Genomic DNA, 18705 nt, shown 5'->3' with positions numbered 1-18705 from the left:
AAATGGGAGGTGACACTTGAGTGAAATGGCATGACACCGTTTCCATGGGAAATAGCTCTGTGTCTGTGCCTCAGTCCACATTTGGGTTCAGTCCTGCCCACTACTGGAGTGCTGCTCCCAACAGGTTTCCACAAGGTGAAAGTAGGACTTAGTCTGAAAAAGGTTCACTACCTTGCTGCACTTGCTGTGACTGTGCCTACCTAATGGGATGCAAAGTGATGAGCATTGCAAAACAGGATTCTGGGGTGCTGCACTAAATCCTTGAGGTACGGCAGATTGAAATAAATCAAAATAAATATCAAATACTTTGCAGTTCATTGACCCCTTTTATTGAGTCAGTTTTGTTTTTGAAATACAAATGTTCCTTGTCTAGATTTGTGTTTTGCCACCAATCTCTCCCCCCCCCTCCAGATACTGTGACCTAGGTAGGTCAGATATCACACCGGAGAAGCTGAGGGGCCATCTGACTCACATGGGGGTAAGGCAGTAGTAAACAACAATGCAGAAAGCGGTTGAACACCAGACACACCAAAATGACACACAGGCCTCAGTTGCTGATGTCCCAAAGCTTGTTCACGCAGGAACTGCTGCCCAAGTAACACTGGGGCATTCCTGGGACATTGATATGTACAATAAGGGGCAGTTCAATGTGTGCCTTTCTTCGCTGCTGGAGTTCCTGAGCGGATGTAGCAAGGCTTTAGCTGGCTCCCCAGGGTTCCAATGTCAGAACGGCGAGGGAAATACAAAAGAGAAGGGAGCCTTCACAATTGAAGGAAGGCTTTTGTGCTATTGGAGAATCCTGATTTGAACTTGCAGGCTTCCTTGGATTTGTGTTGCTTTGGCACAGTGGAGCAACGAGGGTAAAGAGTGACTCTCCCTGCAGTGGTGCAACTTGCTGTTGATTATGAGGAGGATCCAAAGGCAACCCATGCACGAGGTGCCACCAACTTTTCATTTCTGTCTCCCTGTCCAGAGTTCAATTGGGTGCCCAGAGCTAGAAGGGCAGCTCATATTAGAGAAGCAAGTTAATGGGTTTACCAATTTTTGCTTATCACAGAGAGATAAAACTGTAATAACACAGATGAGCAGTGCATGAAAAAGCACAACATTCCCATTTCTGTTGCTGAGCAGTACTGATTACTTTGTGATTAAGCTCTTACCAGCGGAGGTCTAGAGTCCTTTCCCAGTACTGTGGCATTCCCTTCTCCTCACCTGGCAAGAGCTGGAATAAATTGACTGTTTCAAATCTGCAAATCAAAATCAAATATCTGTTCCTCTGAATGAATAACTGAATTTAAATTTGGTAGCCAGTGGCATGTTCACTAAAAAACAAAAGGAAACAAAGACATTATCTTATGCAACGTGTTGTACTTCATCACTTCAATGCTTCCATTATCTGTTAAAGTGGAGTCAAAACCCTCAGGGTGTGCACTGGCCACAAGATTCAGTTTTTATCTGTAGCTTTGGGAAGCAGCAGTTTTGGAGCCACTCTGTAGTTTTCCAGTTTGACTCATAATTTGAGACAAAATTATATTTGTTGAGAATGAAGCTCCCCCATCTTCACTAAAACGACGAATCTAAAAGAAAAGACTATCTATATTTTTTTTCCCATATGAGTGGATGAAATTTGCAGGCACATTAGTTCCTCCAGAGTGGATTAAGCCAGCCAAATGTTAGGAGATACAACTAGGGTTTAGTGTGTGTGTGTGCGCGTGTGTGTGTGTGCGTGTGTGTGTGAACGACACTTTTAAAGTTTGATTTAGAAAAGAAAGAAAATGTATTTTGTTTTCAGCCAACATGTGATGCAATTTGCAGGCATAGTCGGCCTTTGTGATGGGATGAAGCACACCAAATTTCAGAATGATAGTTGAGCTGGTTCCCCTGCAAGGGAAGCATTACCGTTTTGGAGTGGATACAGTAGTATGCATAGGGGGTAATAGGGGTGGGGAAAAGAGCAAGAACCTTCAGGAAATACTAGGAAGGGGGAACTGCCAATGCACTCCAGCTAGAACCTTACTACCCCATGTGTTGTTGGACTTTTGCTCCCCTGCTGGATTTTTGGGGATACAACCCCTTCTGCCTCAGGGAGGGAGATATCACCACTGACTTGTATAGAAGAAGGGGTGATGCAACGGGTGGAACGGGACATGATCCATGTGAAGAACAAACTGTTTTAATATTTAGTCAACATTTCCGCTCCAAATCACTGTGAATGGAGGGTTCTGGGAAAATAATTGCCTCTACAGGGCATTTCCCTAGCCAGTTTCGTTTTGCTTTGATTAAAAAAGAAATGCAGTGTGTATTTTTGAGTGGGGACACAGAGTCCACAGAGCAACTTGCAAGTTTAGAGAGTCAGTGATCTGACTTGAGATGTCTCTTTAACAGTGCAGTCTGGTAATCCAGGAAGTATACAGAGCCACCGTAGATCCCTACAAAATACTAGCAAATAATGAATGGAGGAACAGAATGAACACTGATGTGTTAATCAATGGCCCAACCATCTACAACATAACAAAGATATGTGCAGTGAACTTTTCAAAATTACTTAAAGCCAACACAGGATGATTAAGAAAACATCAACCCTGTAAAAGACATTCAATCAATGCCAGTCTTAAGAATTCACTTCAGACCAAAGAAATTCACACCCAAATATCACTTGGCAATTGATGCCTCTCTTGTGGGTACTCTGTTCATGGTTGTAGGGGGGACTTAACATTTGCAACTACTTGCAAAAGTCCACAATGTTTGTGCACTGCTCCTTTCTCCCCCTTCTGGCCATTCCTACAGTTCAGCTAAAATTCTGTAGTTGTGACCTGGGTCACTTCTGACTGCAGTTCATCCACTCTGCGTCCACGGGAGCCCCTCTTGTGGCTGTCCATGTCTAGTCATGCCGACTTATTGAGGGCTTCAGAAGGAGTGCAAGTTGAGACACGCTCTCGTGTGGTGTTCCTGGCCCGGCTGAAGCTGCTCTGCTCCCTGTGTGACCGGAAGGGGAGGCAGAATTCTCGGAAGCACCTCTTGAAGTTCTCATCCAAGAAAGCATAGAGGACAGGATTGAGGCTGCTGTTGGTGTAACCCAGGGCAATGCAAAAGTGGAGGCTGGCCATCACATAGGGGTTCTTCTTGTCGATGCCCACCAGGGTCCAAACAATGACAAAGATCTGGATGGGTGTCCAGCAGATGATGAAGGCAGCCACCACCACCAGCACCATGCGTGTGATACGGCGCAGGTTGCGGTCCTTCTCCTTGGAGCCTGAGAGGAGGCGGACACTCTTCAGGCGGAGAATCATGAGCCCGTAGCAGATGGTGATGACCAAGATGGGAACCAAGAAGGCAAAGATGAAGACGCAGATCTTGGTGACTGTGTCCCAGTAGATCTGAGGTTCAGGAAACTGCAGGAGACACATCACAATGCCACCTGCAGCAAAAGGAGAGGAAGAGAGTGAGGTGACTTTCATTCAGCAGATGGAGATACAGAGATAGAGAGGTGTCCAGCTTGGACATTATTTCCCAAGGCTCCATCAGCACAGATGCTGATTTTCACTGCCGTCTGTTCATTGAAGCAAATGTAGGAATATCAGGACTTGCTGATCTTGTAACTCCTAACTCATGCCAACATAATGGAGTATTCCTAAGTGTGTCTTCTTTATGACTCAATCAACTAACTGGAACTCACAAAGCGAATAAAGCAGATTTCATTTTTTAATACTAATAGTAATATTAATAATACAAGTAATACTACTACTGATATTAATAGCAACAACAACAGCAGCAGCAGCAACAACAATAATGCAAGTGGAAGCTCTTCTCCGTGAGCCTACAGGCTCTCTCCCTCACCACCCAAGCCTGCCTCCCTGTCATGATCTTTCAAAGACTTTCAGCCCTCTTCTGGTGTTCTGGCTGTGGCCAGCCAAGGAAGGAAGGGACATTTACCTCTCACTGCTCCAGCACACAAAAGGCAGGGTCACTGCAAGACATTGCAGCTCCTGAAACTGCCTCCGCCACCTATCTTCCTGCTGCTTCCTCCAACCTAACTTGCCTGCTGGCCTGGTTGCTTGCTCGCTGCTAGCAAAGAGGCTTTAAAGACTTAAGGTAAATGTTAAACAGTAACTCCAAGCAACTTGACCCACAGTGCCTCACCCGTTTCTCAGAGCGAGGCACTGAGCACTCATGCCTTTGTTGGCAGCTACCATGAAGGTTGGAGGAAGGCAGCAGGGTGGGGCAGAAGTTGGTAGGGAGAAGTGGTGGCAGGGCTAGCGAGCTAACCAATCAACTGGCCAGCTAGCTGCCACTCCCAATTCGCCATCTCAGGCATGTGACTCATTGTGCCCTCCACATCCAGTAGGGGAATCTTCTCTGGCTCAGAATCAAAATCTGAGATGGAGAAGAATTTGGGACTTTCAACACGTGCTTTGTCTTTGAGGTGGAACAGTATAAGCCCATGAGACTTGCATTTCCCATTCCAGAAATAGGAGTCTCTGGAACCATGCTTTTAGATAGCTCCTTTTCCTGGAGTTTAGACAAGGTGGTGGTATTTAGTGTCCTGTGGTTTAGAACTACTTTTTTTTTTGCTTTGTTGTTCTTGGTGGTTCTTCAGATCCACCTCCTGATGACTAGATGGTTGAATTTACTTTAAATAGGTGATATATAGTTTTAAATAGGCAACAAGGTTGGGGATATGGTGTGCAGAGAAGGGTTCTTTAACTTTTGAAAAACCAAACACTATTTTGTCCTCTGCCAAGGTCCCATAGGAACTATTTTGGGGAGGGAGACATTTTCTATCTATTGCAGGAAAGAAGCTGCTATTTGTGGCAGAACAGGTTCAAAAGTGCTCTGAAAAGTCGGAGGAGGTTCATGACTGACACAGGGACTAGCCAATTAGTATTGTGGTGTGGGGAGGTGGCCTCATGCTTGAAACAGTGCTGTGCTAATATGCCTTCCACTGAAAACGGAAAGATCCAATGTTCCCTATGCTTAGTTCAAGTCAGAAGGTTCTACGTGTGTCCAAAATGTGGTGAGGGAACTTTTACAGCAGACTCACTGATAAAATCACACATATCTACATATGGGCATCTCTGGCTGTGGTCTAGAGAGCAGGAAAGTGGTGTCTCTGCCTTCCAAAGCCCACACAAAGGAGGATTGACTGGAATGTGGCAACAAGACACTTGCCTTGAGATCGGGTGACAGCCATGATCATGATGGGCACCCCAATGACAGACGAAAGAACCCAGATGCAAACATTGATTAACTTCGCTTTTGCTGGGGTCCGGAAATCCAGGGCCTTGACTGGATGGCAGACTGCTATGTACCGGTCCACACTCATCATGGTGAGGGTGAAGATGCTTGTAAACATGTTGTAGTAGTCAATGGAGAGGACAACCTTGCAGAGCAGCTCCCCAAAAGGCCAGGTTTCCATCAGGTACTTAGCACTCTGGAAGGGCAGTGTGCTAGTGGCCAAGGCATCTGCCAAGGCCAAGTTGAAGATGTAGATATTGGTGGCTGTTTTCATCTTGGTGTATCTGCAGGGAGGAGACAAAGGGAAAGGCGTGTCAACTGTAGATTATGCTTGCTCTCTGCCCAGGAAGCATGGATGTTTCCTGGTCTGGATGAACAAAGGCCCCCAAGCTATCAGATTTCTCGGCTGTGTTGTTGTACCCTTGTTTAGCTGATGTGAAAAAAGAAAGAGGCCTGCAATTAATGATACAGTTAGTTCAAAATACTATGTGAAATTCAGGCCCCACCTCTGGGGATGGATTTATCATTCTTCCTCTGGTCCCTGTCAGTTTCAAATGCATTCATTTATACATCTGATCCAATAGCATTAATCTGCTTTTCTAATAAAAAAATGCATGAAAATCCATATTTTTTTTCCACAAGTGCTGCATTGCTAAATCAGTACACATTTTTAATATACGTCTCATTACCTTTTAAAGCAGAGAACTGCATCACAAAGTTTGGAGAAGTGCAAAATGGCAAGGATAGCTCTGCGGTTCATGCCTGCTCATTAGTTCAGGAGGTTTCAGCCAGGTCAGTTCATACTGAACTTGGGAAAGAATTAATTCCATATGCATCCTCCCCTCCTAAACTCTTTCGGTAGGACTTTGTAAGTCAATACAAGGACTATGAACTTGGCTGGGTAGCAGGTGGGTAGCTGATGCAGCTGTTTTAACAACACTGCTACACGTTCTCAGCCAGAAACTTCCATCAGCAGTCTGGTCACTGCATTCTGCAGCAGCTAGACCCAAGGGCAGCCCCACACAGAGTGCATTGCAGTAAACCAGCCTTGAGGTTACCAATACGTGGACCACCATGGTCAGGCTATGTTGTACCCACACTGGCGGAGGCAGTTTGCTTCTGAATACCAGTTGCTGGAAAAAACAGGACAGGAGGGTGATCTGGGGACCCGAGGCTGGGAAAAGCTGAAGTAGCCTTTAGAATAAGGAGCCAGTGTGGTGCAGGGGTTAGAGTGTTGGTCTAGGACTCGGGAGACCAGGGTTCAAATCCCCACTTGGTTACGAAGCTCACTGGGTGACCTTGGGCCAGTCACCTCTCAGCCTGACCCACTTCACAGGGTTGTTGTGGGGATAAAATGAGGAGAGGGAGAACTGTGTGCACCACTTTGAGCCCCTTGTACAAAAAAAGGTGGATATAAATGCAATAAATAAATGTTGGCGCTGGAAGACCCTACTCCATGAAACCATCTGGAAGACCTGGAGACTGTTGCTGTTTATTAGCCCAAACTTGTTCACAGGGCTGTCAGGAAAGATCGGGGGGGGGGGAGGCCACTGAGCCCTTTGGAAGAATGATGGAATGAAAATGCAATATATATTTTTATTGAAACATGGGGAAGGAGAGCGAAGAAATGACTATAGTTTCTCCTCAGCAGACTCCTTATTGTTCTGCCTCCTTCCCTCATCTTTCGCCTTTATTCTTTCATATCCTTCCTTCCCACATTAATCTCTCCTAGAGGGAATATATCTGACCAGAACTTTGATTTTCTTCTCTCTTTTTTACCACCAGGATCCATTTTCTTCATTTTACTGTCTTGATGAACAAGAACTTATCCATTAAATATGGATTTGAATGCTTAAATTATTCAAGGAAGCAAAGGGCTCAAACGAGTGACTAGTTTTCCCTCCATCATTGCAGGGGAAAAGTTGAACATCTCAAAGATGCTGCCGCCAAACATGCCCAGTAGTTTTTGCTGTCACATGGGAACCAGTGCTTTCTGTTATTCTATGCCAATATGCACACTTAAGAGCCGCCTGAACCACTAAGACTTAAATGCCGGTAAGTATGTGCCGAAATCTGGGTGGCATTTTTAAGAGGGTTAGAAGGGATAGTTTTGCATTTCCAGCAAATCAGCTGGACTACTCGAAAGTAAAGCATAGAATTGCAAGAGAACTTAGAGGTCAACTAAACCAACCCACTGTTTATTTTTGGAAGCTGACTGCTGCAGCAATCTTGAAAGGTGGCCCTCAAGCTTCTGCTTGAGAAATGTCCAATGAGAAACATCACTTTCCATGCAGTCTGTTTCACAGTTTCATTGTGAAAACTGTCATTATCATTAAACCTTGGAGAATTTTTTAAAAAAAGATTTATATCCTGCATCAGTTATTCTTTTTCTTTCATTTGTCTAAATTTTTTTTGGCCCTGTTCCTTCTTCCCATGAATATTGTTAAGGGCCCATTAAATCCTGGATATCGGTTTTCAAAAGCATCGTCACCAGAGCGGTTAGAAAGCAAAGCAGAAAACCCAGGATTCAGTTGCTTTTGGAAAGGCAGCATTTACGATACACATATGAGAATGTTCCAGCATGTATCTCAGTTATTTACACAAAGAGGGGAGTGATAACAATATTGATCTCTCTGTACATTGTGACAAAATGACTAGGCTATCTTGAAACACATGCCCACCAACCATCAGGGATACACTTTAGAACAGAAAAATAAATAAGTACTGTTCCACCATTCAAGCCCACTCATACAGTCATCAGATAGGTTTGCTGCATTTTGCCAAAGGCATTCATCTTAAGACTTATCAGTATTAGCATAGATAACTCCTACAAAGAATATCAAACCTCTCCATTCTTAAGGAAATCAGCCCTGAGTGCTCACTGGAAGGACAGATCGTGAAGCTGAGGCTCCAATACTTTGGCCACCTCATGAGAAGAGAAGACTCCCTGGAAAAGACCCTGATGTTGGGAAAGATGGAGGGCACAAGGAGAAGGGGACGACAGAGGACGAGATGGTTGGATAGTATTCTCGAAGCTACCAGCATGAGTTTGACCAAACTGCGGGAGGCAGTGGAAGACAGGAGTGCCTGGCGTGCTCTGGTCCATGGGGTCACAAAGAGTCGGACACAACTAAACAACTAAACAACAGCAGCAACAACAGCAGCAGCAGCAGCAGCAACAACAACAACAACAACAACTTGCTTCCAATGGGCATGTGACAAGAGGACTTCCCCTGCCCTCATCAAATAGCCACATTCATTGTCCTGACACCAATAGTCCAAAATCCTCTGCATGCAAGGAAGGATAGATTAATCTGCCAGTTTAGGTTTATCTCAGTTTCTCATTTTGCCAGTATAAAATTCAGCTCTCCACACTTCCACATTGGTTTGCGATTTTCGAAATTAAAAAATCCTCATTGAAATGTGTCAGCTTTTTTTTTTGCAGGCAGTTTCTCCTGATATAATGCATGTTCATGAATGCTTGTATTTATACACAAACTTTCCCCTAATATATGCATTCTTGCACATGCACATTAGAAGGAGATTTTTTTTGCAAAATTCTGAGAAGTGGAAATTCGGGATGGGGGAAATAGCAGCAACCTAAGGCCCATGGGCCAGAAGCAGCCCATGAGAGTCGCTTAACTGGCCCGTGAGCTGCCCCCGAGCCAAGCTGCCCACTCGGCAAGTCCCCGCGCGCTGCGCTAAACCAGTGCAGCGTGGCGTGGGGACTCTCTTCCGCAGCTCCTGAAATCGCTTCTGCGCAGGCATGATTTTCAGCGTCTGGGCATGCGCAGAAGCAATTTCCGGCGCCACAGACATGTGCAGACATGATTTCGGCATCGTGCTGTGCCAGTCCGGCCCACAGAGGATCTCTGCGAGAGTGATTTGGTAAGCCTTGCCAACCCCTGGTTTAGACACATGGGGACTAGGTAGGTTTGCCTTTAAATGTCAGCCAAACTGATTTTCTCTCTCATTCCTACAAGTGGGCACCTGTTGTGTTGGGGGGGGGGGTCCCTTGGCTGAATCCAGATGTTAGAAAACAAACACAAGAAACACCACATTCCTTTTATGCTGCACTACCTGTTGCATTTAGGGACGCAGGTGGCGCTGTGGGTAAAAGCCTCAGCGCCTAGGGCTTGCCGATCAAAAGGTCGGCGGTTCGAATCCCTGCGGCGGGGTGCGCTCCCGTCGTTCAGTCCCAGCGCCTGCCAACCTAGCAGTTCAAAAGCACCCCCGGGTGCAAGTAGATAAATAGGGACCGCTTACTAGCGGGAAGGTAAACGGCGTTTCTGTGTGCGGCTCTGGTTCGCCAGAGCAGCGATGTCACGCTGGCCACGTGACCCGGAAGTGTCTTCGGACAGTGCTGGCCCCCGGCCTCTTGAGTGAGATGGGCGCACAACCCTAGAGTCTGGCAAGACTGGCCCGTTCGGGCAGGGGTACCTTTACCTTTACCTTTTACCTGTTGCATTATAGAACTGTAGCCTTTGGATAGCTATACTGCCATGCCACGCTGCATTTCAAACGGTCGGAAAGAGCTGTCTGTTGCGAGACTGGCCCCAGATTTCATCACGTGGAATTGCAAAATAATTTTTTCCGAGTTAACAGGGTTGCAAACTGATATTTCCTCCTCTGGAAACAATGATCACAGAAACGAGTGCTAAACTTCCAATAGATTTCACCAGGCTTCCAGAAGCGGCTTTCCCATTATGTAAAAGATAACATAAAATGTAGAAGTGAACAGGGAAGGAAATGTCAGGGGAATGGAAGAAAGGGCCATCTGCATGCTGCCCCTTTCTATGCATTGCTACAATTGCCCCTAACGGAAAGCACCTTTTCTGTCCTTGGAGAGCCCTCAGTTTTTGCACAACTACACAAACAAGGGCCTCTATGCATGCTGCTGCTGTTGAAGAGGTGACTGTTGGTGAGGCCCACATGCCAGTGGTGTGCAAGAACAGAGGCCAAAGCAGTAGCAAGGTACGGTGTGTGTGTGTGGTTTCTGCACACACTCACACAGCCCTCTCCACCCAGGCAAGCGAGAGGCACTTGCAGAGTTCAAAGGCATATTCCAGCCTGGCAAAAACATTCAAGGAAGGTGAGAAACAGGGCCAGTGAGGGGTGTGGCAGGGGAGGGTGTGTGACCTGAGGAGAGCCTCAAGAGCCAGGTAGAGAGGCTTGGGGGGCTGCATCTGACCCCTGAGCCTGAGGTTCCCCAACCTTCCCCTACACAAAAGCTACTTCAGCTTCAAGAAAAGTAAAAAGGTAAAGGACCCCTGAATGGCTAAGTCCAGCCACAGGTGACTACGGGGTTGCATGCTCATTTTGCTTTCAGCTCAAGAGAGCCAGCGTTTGTCCACAGTTAGCTTTCCGGGTCATGTGGCTAGCATTACCAAACCGCTTCTGGTGCAATGGAACACTGTGACGGAAACCAGAGCGCATTGAAACACCATTTACCTTCCCACCACAGTGGTACCTATTTATCTACTTGCACTGGCATGCTTTCGAACAGCTAGGTTGGCAAGAGCTGGGACAGAGCAATGGGAGCTCACCCCATCACAGGGATTTGAACCATCAACCTTTTGATCGGCAAGCCCAAGAGGCCCGGTTGTTTAGACCACAGCGCCACCCGCATCCAATAGCACTCCAATAGCACTATCTGTACAAGAAAGACTGATCCTTTTATAGAATTTTATGTTTAGGGGAGAGTAAAGGCTATTGTGTGAGAATTCATAAGGAAGAAGCATCAAAATTGCTTCAAGAGTTATCTCCCCTTCCCTCCGCCCCCACTTTCCTTTGGCAAAAAAGAAATCAATTTCCCTCTATCTTTGCAGCTGCAGCACCAGCCACACATTCCTCCTTCATACGGATTTTTGCTCTCCTTGTCTCTTCTTTTTAATCTAATTCCCCATGACTAAATAATTATGATCAATTGTTTTATTGTCTGCCAGGTTTGCTTTCAGAAAACTCTTTGGTAACCATGGGGAACTGATCGCCTGGAAATTTCCTGATTAACAATAATCGCTTGAAGTTTTACAGTTCTCTCCAACGATGTTACAAGCATTGCATAACAAAGCCCACAACATTCTGATTGTTTTGCCTGCAAGAAAGAAATAGGGGGGCAGGCAAGCAGACGGGTTTGGGGTGTGTGTGTGTTATTGCTGAATCTAGTAACAAAACCAGAAGGGACTTGTTCCTTCCAAATGCTCAGCTTCTGGTCTTTTAGTGTTTGCGTTTAAATCTAATCTTAACATGAATGTGCCACCCTACTTGTAAATGTTGCCAGGGCGGCTCACACAGCTAACAAATACAACCAAGACAGCACAAATAAGGGAGAGGTCCAAACCCCCTTTGTGATGGGATGTGGAGCAGGATGTGGGGGAGCAAGAGGTTGGATTGGGTGCTGGTTTCTTTCTGCCCGGCTCTGCTGGCCTCCAGCTACCTGCAGAGCGATGCCAGGAAGAAGAAGAAGAGTTTGGATTTGATATCCCGCCTTTCACTCCCCTTCAGGAGTCTCAAAACGGCTAACAATCTCCTTTCCCTCCCCCCCCCCACAACAAACACTCTGTGAGGTGAGTGGGGCTGAGAGACTTCAAAGAAGTGTGGCTGGCCCAAGGTCACCCAGCAGCTGCATGTGGAGGAGTGGAGACGCGAACCCGGCTCCCCAGATTACGAGTCTATCGCTCTTAACCACTGCACCACCACAGCGTGCTCTTCCAGCCACCTAATACCGTATTTTTCACTCCATAAGGCGCACCTGTCCATAAGGCGCACCTACTTTTATTTTTTGGGGGGGGAATTCAAGAAAAAAAAAATATGAGGCTCTTGGGGGCTTTTGCGGGAGGTGGGGGAAGTGAGAGAGCTTCGCTCTGTCCCTTCCCCCACCTCCCGCAAAAGCCAGGGATAGCCACGCGAAGCCTCCCCAGGGCAGCGGGATGAAGGCTCCCCACTGCCCTGCGGAGGCTTTGTAGGCTACCACAGAGCTGCTCGACCCAAAGAGCAGGTTGGGGAGCAGCGGAAAGGCTGAGCTCAGCCTTCCCGCTGCTCCCCGGGGCTGGCGGTAGGGGAAGCACGGCTTTCCCCCACCGCCAGCCCCACAAGCTCGGGGAGCAGCCTTTCTGCTGCTCCCTGAGCTTGTGGGGCTGGCGAGGGAAGTCCAGGCCCCCCCCCCAGCCCCAGGGACCACACATTCACTCCATAAGACGCACAGACATTCCCCCTTCAATTTTAAGAGGGAAAAAGTGCGTCTTATGGAGCGAAAAATACGGTAGTTGGAAATGCTAGAAGTGCTGCTTGTGGGGTGCCCACCAGTTTGTCAGGGACTGGCTGGATGATGAGGGTTAGTGGGAGGCTCTAGCTGGAGGACCTCCCCCCCCGGAAGCCTCAGAAGAGGAAGGATCAGAGCCAGGGCAGTGGGGGTGAGACACGGAAGACAGGTCAGAGGATGAAGTTGGGGGCAGAATGGTTGGATGCTGAGTGAGGGAGAGGATCCAGAGGCAGCAAGCACTGCGCACAGAAACTCCAACACATTTAGTGAGAAGTGAAAAGGGAAGCAATGGGGCAGACCCATAGAGTTTTGCATATGCAGGACAGCCATCAGTAATGAAATATGACAGGCAGGCAGACATAGTCTTATACCAAGTCAGACCATTGGCCCATCTAGCTCAGTATTGTCTACACTGACTGGCAGATATTCCTGGAGATGTCAGGGAGGGAACCTAGGACCTTCTGCATGCAAATCAGGTGCTCTATCACAGCTATAACCATTTCCCGCTTTGCCATCTCAGGAGGACACGTCATCTAACAATAAAGTTGTCCATGGAGGCAATTTATGCATTCCACTACAAATCAATGTCACTGAGTGGCATTTTGGGAAACTCTTCTCTGGTGTCTTAGAAACATCTTGCTGACAAGCAATGCGGGGGGGGGGGGGACGGACTCAACTGATCATGGCTGGACTTCTTCCTTTAGGGATTATGTGACAGCTTGACTTTTATCTATCGCTGCCTTCCGCCCAAGGCTAGTAGAAGACATTAGTCCTGCTGGCTGAAATCCAGGCTGAAGGCTTTTCCGGTGAGATATTATCAGACTAATACTATGAAAAGTATCAGTCAATTGCCATGGAAGAAAAGAACACCTGACACTTGGGACACAACCTATCTCTGAACTGTACCAAGAGAAGAGATCATAATTATATTATTGTCATCTTCTTTGTTCATCTTTACCTCTCTCTCTCTCCAGTCTCTTCTCTTTAACACTGAATGGAACTAGCATGGGGGGGGGGAACAGATGTTGATGGATGGCAACAAGTCCCATCAAACTCAAGCCAGCATGGCCAAGATCAGGAATGATGGAAATTGTCATCCACAACATCTGGGGAGGGTACCATGTTGGATACCCCTGAAATACTAGATGCCCAAGACATTGTTTCTGCTTGAGGTAAAGGACAAAGTGGTCCCATCTCCCTGCTTTCCAACCCAGCTGGACCATCACCTGCATTTTAATTCAACATTATCTCCACTGCTAGATGCAGTTTGCCTCTGAATCCCAGTTGCTGGTAATCACAAGTGGAGAGAGTTCAGGTCCTGCCAGCATCTCATTGGCCACTGTGAGAACAGGATGCTGGACTAGATGGGCCTGATCCAGCAGGGCTTTTCTTAAGTTCTTACATAGCAGCATCAATTTTCCAGACCTGTCAGAGATGTCTAAACTTATGCTCACAAGCATACAGGTTTCAAAGGACCTAAAGTTGCTTTTCCTTTTGTCTAATATGCCAATCTTTCTAATTAATTTCCTGACTATTACCCACCATGTGCCACCGATAGGTAGAACTCCCTCCCTGACATTCCCTCCAACACAGGCAGCATTTAAAGTCTGCATCAAGGTTAAGTTCCAAACCGCAGAGTTGAACTTGAGTCGCAATTAGTCTCTCCTGTAATGAAAAGCCTCAGAGCAATAAAGGCAGCAGCACCTCCTCCCGGTTTGACCTGATCGTCCTCCCTCCCTCCCGCTGCTCAGAGTGAGACAAGTAGGGTAGAAACCAGAACCATGCAATTGCGATTTGAAGAAACAGCAGTTACAGGATGCAGAGATGAAAGTCTAGCGGTTCTTTTGTTTGCATGGCAGTAAAGATACCAGATGTCAGAGGAAGGCTTGATAGGCGCCGAACAGTGTGATCTCATAAACTGGGAGTGAGGAACCCATGATCATCCATACGTTGTGGGACTCCAGCTCCCATCAGCCTCTGTCAACATGGTCAGTGCTCAGGGGTGATGTAGCTCCACAGCATCTTGAGGGCCAGAGATTCCCCATCCCAGCTACACAGAATTACTTAAAAACAAGCCCCATTGAATTGAACATGATTTACTTCTGGTTAGTTTGGTATGGCAGGATGGGGAACCTATAACTCTCCAGACCTAGTTGCACTACAACTCCCATCATCCCTGACCGTTGGCCATGCTCTCTGGAGATGATGAGAACTGCAGGGCTGGCTAGGGCTGTGTGAGCTCCCTCACCCACACTTTACTTCAGGGTCCAATTAAACACTTTGGATGTGGCCTCTATGAATTCTGGATCGCTCCCTAGGGGGCCTTTGCTCACCCCTTGGGTCACCCCCCCCCCAAATCTGAAGCAATATTTGGAAAGCCTAAGCTTTGCTTCTCTGTTTAACTAACCTATGCCTTGGGTTAATTTCCCATTCCAAAGCTGACGGCAGGCTTGCAGATTCTATGAAGTCTCACTGTGCCCAGCAGTGCCCAGTGGGCGCTGATCCATTAGGGCTTAGCCCAAGGGTCTACATTTTTTCAGGAGGGGACCAGTCCACAGTCCCTCAAACCTTGTGGGGGGCCAGACTCACCTCTCCCAAAAGCAACTTCCCTCTCGAAAGGACACCCCCCCCCGCTGCCACTCATGCCGCAGCCACTGATGCCGCCTCATCTTTGGCAGCATTGTCATCGTCCTCTGCCTCAGCCAGGGGTCTGTGGGGTGCAGAGTCCATGCCACTGGCCTGGGCAGCAGAGGCAGCCTCCCCGCCGCCACTTCCTCCCGCTCAGCTCTTGGCCATATATGGCCACCACAGCGGGAAGGAAGAGGTGTCGCCCAGAGGCGTCTGTGGCTTTGGATTGGCTGCAGGAGCTTCTTGCAGCCAATCCGAAGCCGCAGCAGTGGCATGGAGGTCAGTCCCCACACCGTGAGGCCTCCACACCATGCCGGTTTAGCGTGGGGATTGACTGAGCGGGTGGGCGGCAGAGTCCGCAAGGTTCGTGGGCCAGATTAATGAGCCCAGTGGGCCACATCTGGTGCCCGGGCTTTAGTTTGCTGACCTCTGGCTTAGCCCTACTGAGTGAAATGTCAAGCTTTTTATTTAAGCCCCCATCCCTCGACAAATCTCATCACCACACTCTTTCCTGTTCTGTTCATCCTTCCGTAATCAACTGGAATTTAGAGACTCCTCCGGGAGACATTTCTATCAATGGTCCTGTCAAATGAGAGAGTTCACTTTCACAGTTCCCAAATTTCATATATGATGGAAAGTTTCAAGTTTTACCCTTCTAATCTTTAAAAACATTGCTTTTCATTTTTTAAAACTTTGGTTTTTAATTTTTAGGGTATATTTTCAGCTTGAAATAAACTTACAGCCTGTACTTAAATATTCCTGTTATGTTCAGAATCTTTCTTTCTTTCTCTGATTTTGCAAACACCTGTCTTAAAAGATTCCATTTGTACACTCCTTATTGGTTCCTGTCTGTGCTTCTTTGCTTAATAGGGACTCAGAGATGAAAGTATCTCTGCAAAAGGTGAAAATCCACCTGTAGACGTTAGCTAGAGACATTTAAGCTGTCAGACAGATGTGCCCAATTAACACCTGCAACTAGATTGGAAATGATTGTCTGACTTGTCAGAGATGGAAAAATAAAAGATCCTACCATCAAGTTTCATAACTTATTTTTAAAGGATTTGTGGTCCAAATCTATTTTTAATTACCCATGTGAAAATGTTCATGTTAAATTGTTATGCTAAGGGAATATCAACCCTCCACCAAGAAAAGGTGCATTATATCATGTCACTCATGTCGTTTTGCAACTATTTGGCTTCTTGTATCACTTGTTCTACTCCTAGTTATGGAAAGGAGCAAAGACTTGTTCAAGACACTGATGTCTTCCTCATTAGTTTCTGCAGCTTCTGAAATGTCAACAAACATTTCCTCCTCACTTGCAAATCTGTCATTAATGAGGACTAGAATATTGCTTCCTAGGTCTGGGGAAGAATTCTAGCTTGGTTTGCATTCTGATACAAACCTACCAAATTTCCCGAAGCAATATGTGAACTGAAACAGAGCTATCCTTCAGAATTCACCTTTCTCTGAATGATGCAGTTTTGCAGCAACAAAAAAAGGTGTGCCAAGTTTGACTATAAATGCATTCATGAAAATGGCATACACAAATTTAGGGGGAATTGCTTACAAAAATGTATGCATTCGGGAAAATTTGCACTAGCACACTGATTAATTTTCATGAGGACTTAAAAAAAAACCACCCCAAAATTTGACAACTGACGTGGAAGTGTGATGAGCTGAACTTAAAAGAATGGAAAAAATAAGAAACTGGAATTGACAAAATTATCCATATTTATGCCAACCACCCTAAACCAAACTGGAATTCTTAGAATGCTATAATAATAATAATAATAATAATAATAATAATAATAATAATAATAATAATAATAAATGCTGCTTCCAATGTGACCATGCAATTGTGCAATTCATATAACCAGAATGCATGTGGCTAGCAGCTATTTGAGAAATACGCAACCCCAGACCAAATAGACCGAGGCTGTGTACACACCATGCATTTAGTGCACACACACCTCCAAGAATCCTGTGAACTGTAGTTTCCCCCACATAGCGCTACAGTTCTCAGCACCCTTAATAACACTTCCCAGGTTCTGTGTTGTTGTTTTTTGGTGGGGGTGTTATGTGCTTTCCCCCTCCTATCTCCAAAATGAAAAGTGCTCATATATATTTTTTGCATTCAAGCAATTTTATGATCGCACCACTACACCATGCAGGATTTCATATGGGAAGCAGAATTTTAATCTGGCATGCTAAGAACTGGAGTTTTACTGCTGCTGATTTTAAAGGCAATTTCCTAGTTCTTAAGAATGCAATGAAAAATGTGCGTAGGTGATGTTTGTCGAAAGCTTTTGTGATAGGGCTCAGGAGTTGACATTATCAGGCACCTGCCAAGGCCTGTGCCCCAGCAAGGGACCCACTGCTAACCTTAGAGCTCTCTTGCTCTGCTGTTCCTCCCTACAGATACTTCTGCCTGCACATCTCTCCTCCGTAGTGGAATGTGCAGTGACAGGAGCACAGAGAGCAGGCAGCTGTCTCTGTTCTGCTTTAGCCTTTGCCTCTGGGTGGCCAATCACATTAGACCCAAGAAGAAGAGGGCAAACGAATGATGGGCAGGGCTGGCTGTGGCAAGGAGGAGTGGGGCAGGACACTTGCCCAAGGGCCTCCATGAATATGGAATTGGCAGGGTACCTTTGAATGATGCTCTTTCATCTGGCAACCCTCCCTAAAATTGCTGTGGTATGAGTCCAGCTGTGATGATGCTCTGAATGTGGGAAGAGCCATCATGTAGTGGCAGAGGGTCTGCTTTGTGTGCAGAAGGTTCCAGGTTCAATCTCTGGCATCTCCAGGCAGGGCTGGGAATGTTCCTTATGTAAAACCCTGGAGAGCCACTGCCAGTCAGCGCAGACAATACAGAGTGAGATGGGATGAACCTGACTTGGCATGCAGCAGCTGCCTAAGTTCCTAACATGATCTGATTCAGAGGGATATTTTGGCTCAGGACTCCGTACCAGGCAGATCTCTAGTTTGAGCTAAACCCTGCTGATATCACAAACTTGTGGAGTAAGCAGAGGCAAGATTAGTAGGAGCACAGAGATTACAATCAGGCTGAGCCAGCTTGCTGCACCTAACTGCAAGATTATTTGCCAAATAACTCTTCAGGGCCACAGTGAGCAATGTTCAGTGCTGATGTGTGCATCGAAAAACAGATTGTGAGTTGGAGCTAATATCTTGGTACATGCACTGAATACATTTTCCACAATATTTTCCTGGATGAAAAGGATAGTTGGCAGCTGTTTGCAGTTCAGTGGCATTCTTATTCTAAGGCTATGGGCTCAAGCATAATAATAATAATTAAAAAAATGAGCTAGACCTTGCAAAACCTTTGTCCGTGTACCAGAAAAGGTAACGAATGGATGCATGGATATTTGAGGGAATCACAGCTAAAGAATCCCTGACAGATGGAGTCACATACTTTTATGTTTGGATTCACTGAGGGTACCTTCTGGATTTGCATTTCTTGCCCTCTTGTGCAACAGACCTGCTTCTGTTTAAAAACAAAACAGCAGACTTTTGCAGTAAGGAAAGTGATGGGGGAAAAGCAGTGGCATAGCGTGGGTTGTCAG

At 46.4% G+C, this 18705-nt stretch overlaps 1 protein-coding gene across 1 annotated transcript in view; it reads right to left on the bottom strand.

Moving 5' to 3' along the window:
• Positions 1 to 313: 313 nt before the first annotated feature.
• Positions 314 to 18705, bottom strand: part of OPRD1 (opioid receptor delta 1) — a 52557-nt gene continuing 34165 nt past the window's right edge. The window contains exons 2-3 of the mRNA XM_082232247.1: positions 5170 to 5519; positions 314 to 3418 (exon numbers count right to left, since the gene is read on the bottom strand). Coding sequence (XP_082088373.1) covers positions 2886 to 3418; positions 5170 to 5519 — 883 coding nt within the window. The 3' untranslated portion in view covers positions 314 to 2885. The remainder of the gene's footprint in view (positions 3419 to 5169; positions 5520 to 18705) is intronic.

Source organism: Podarcis vaucheri (genome assembly GCF_965113315.1).
Source record: "Podarcis vaucheri genome assembly, chromosome: 7".
Lineage (NCBI taxonomy): Eukaryota > Metazoa > Chordata > Lepidosauria > Squamata > Lacertidae > Podarcis > Podarcis vaucheri.
Note: the sequence above shows the minus strand (reverse complement) of the source record. Positions and strands in the feature narration are given on the sequence as shown.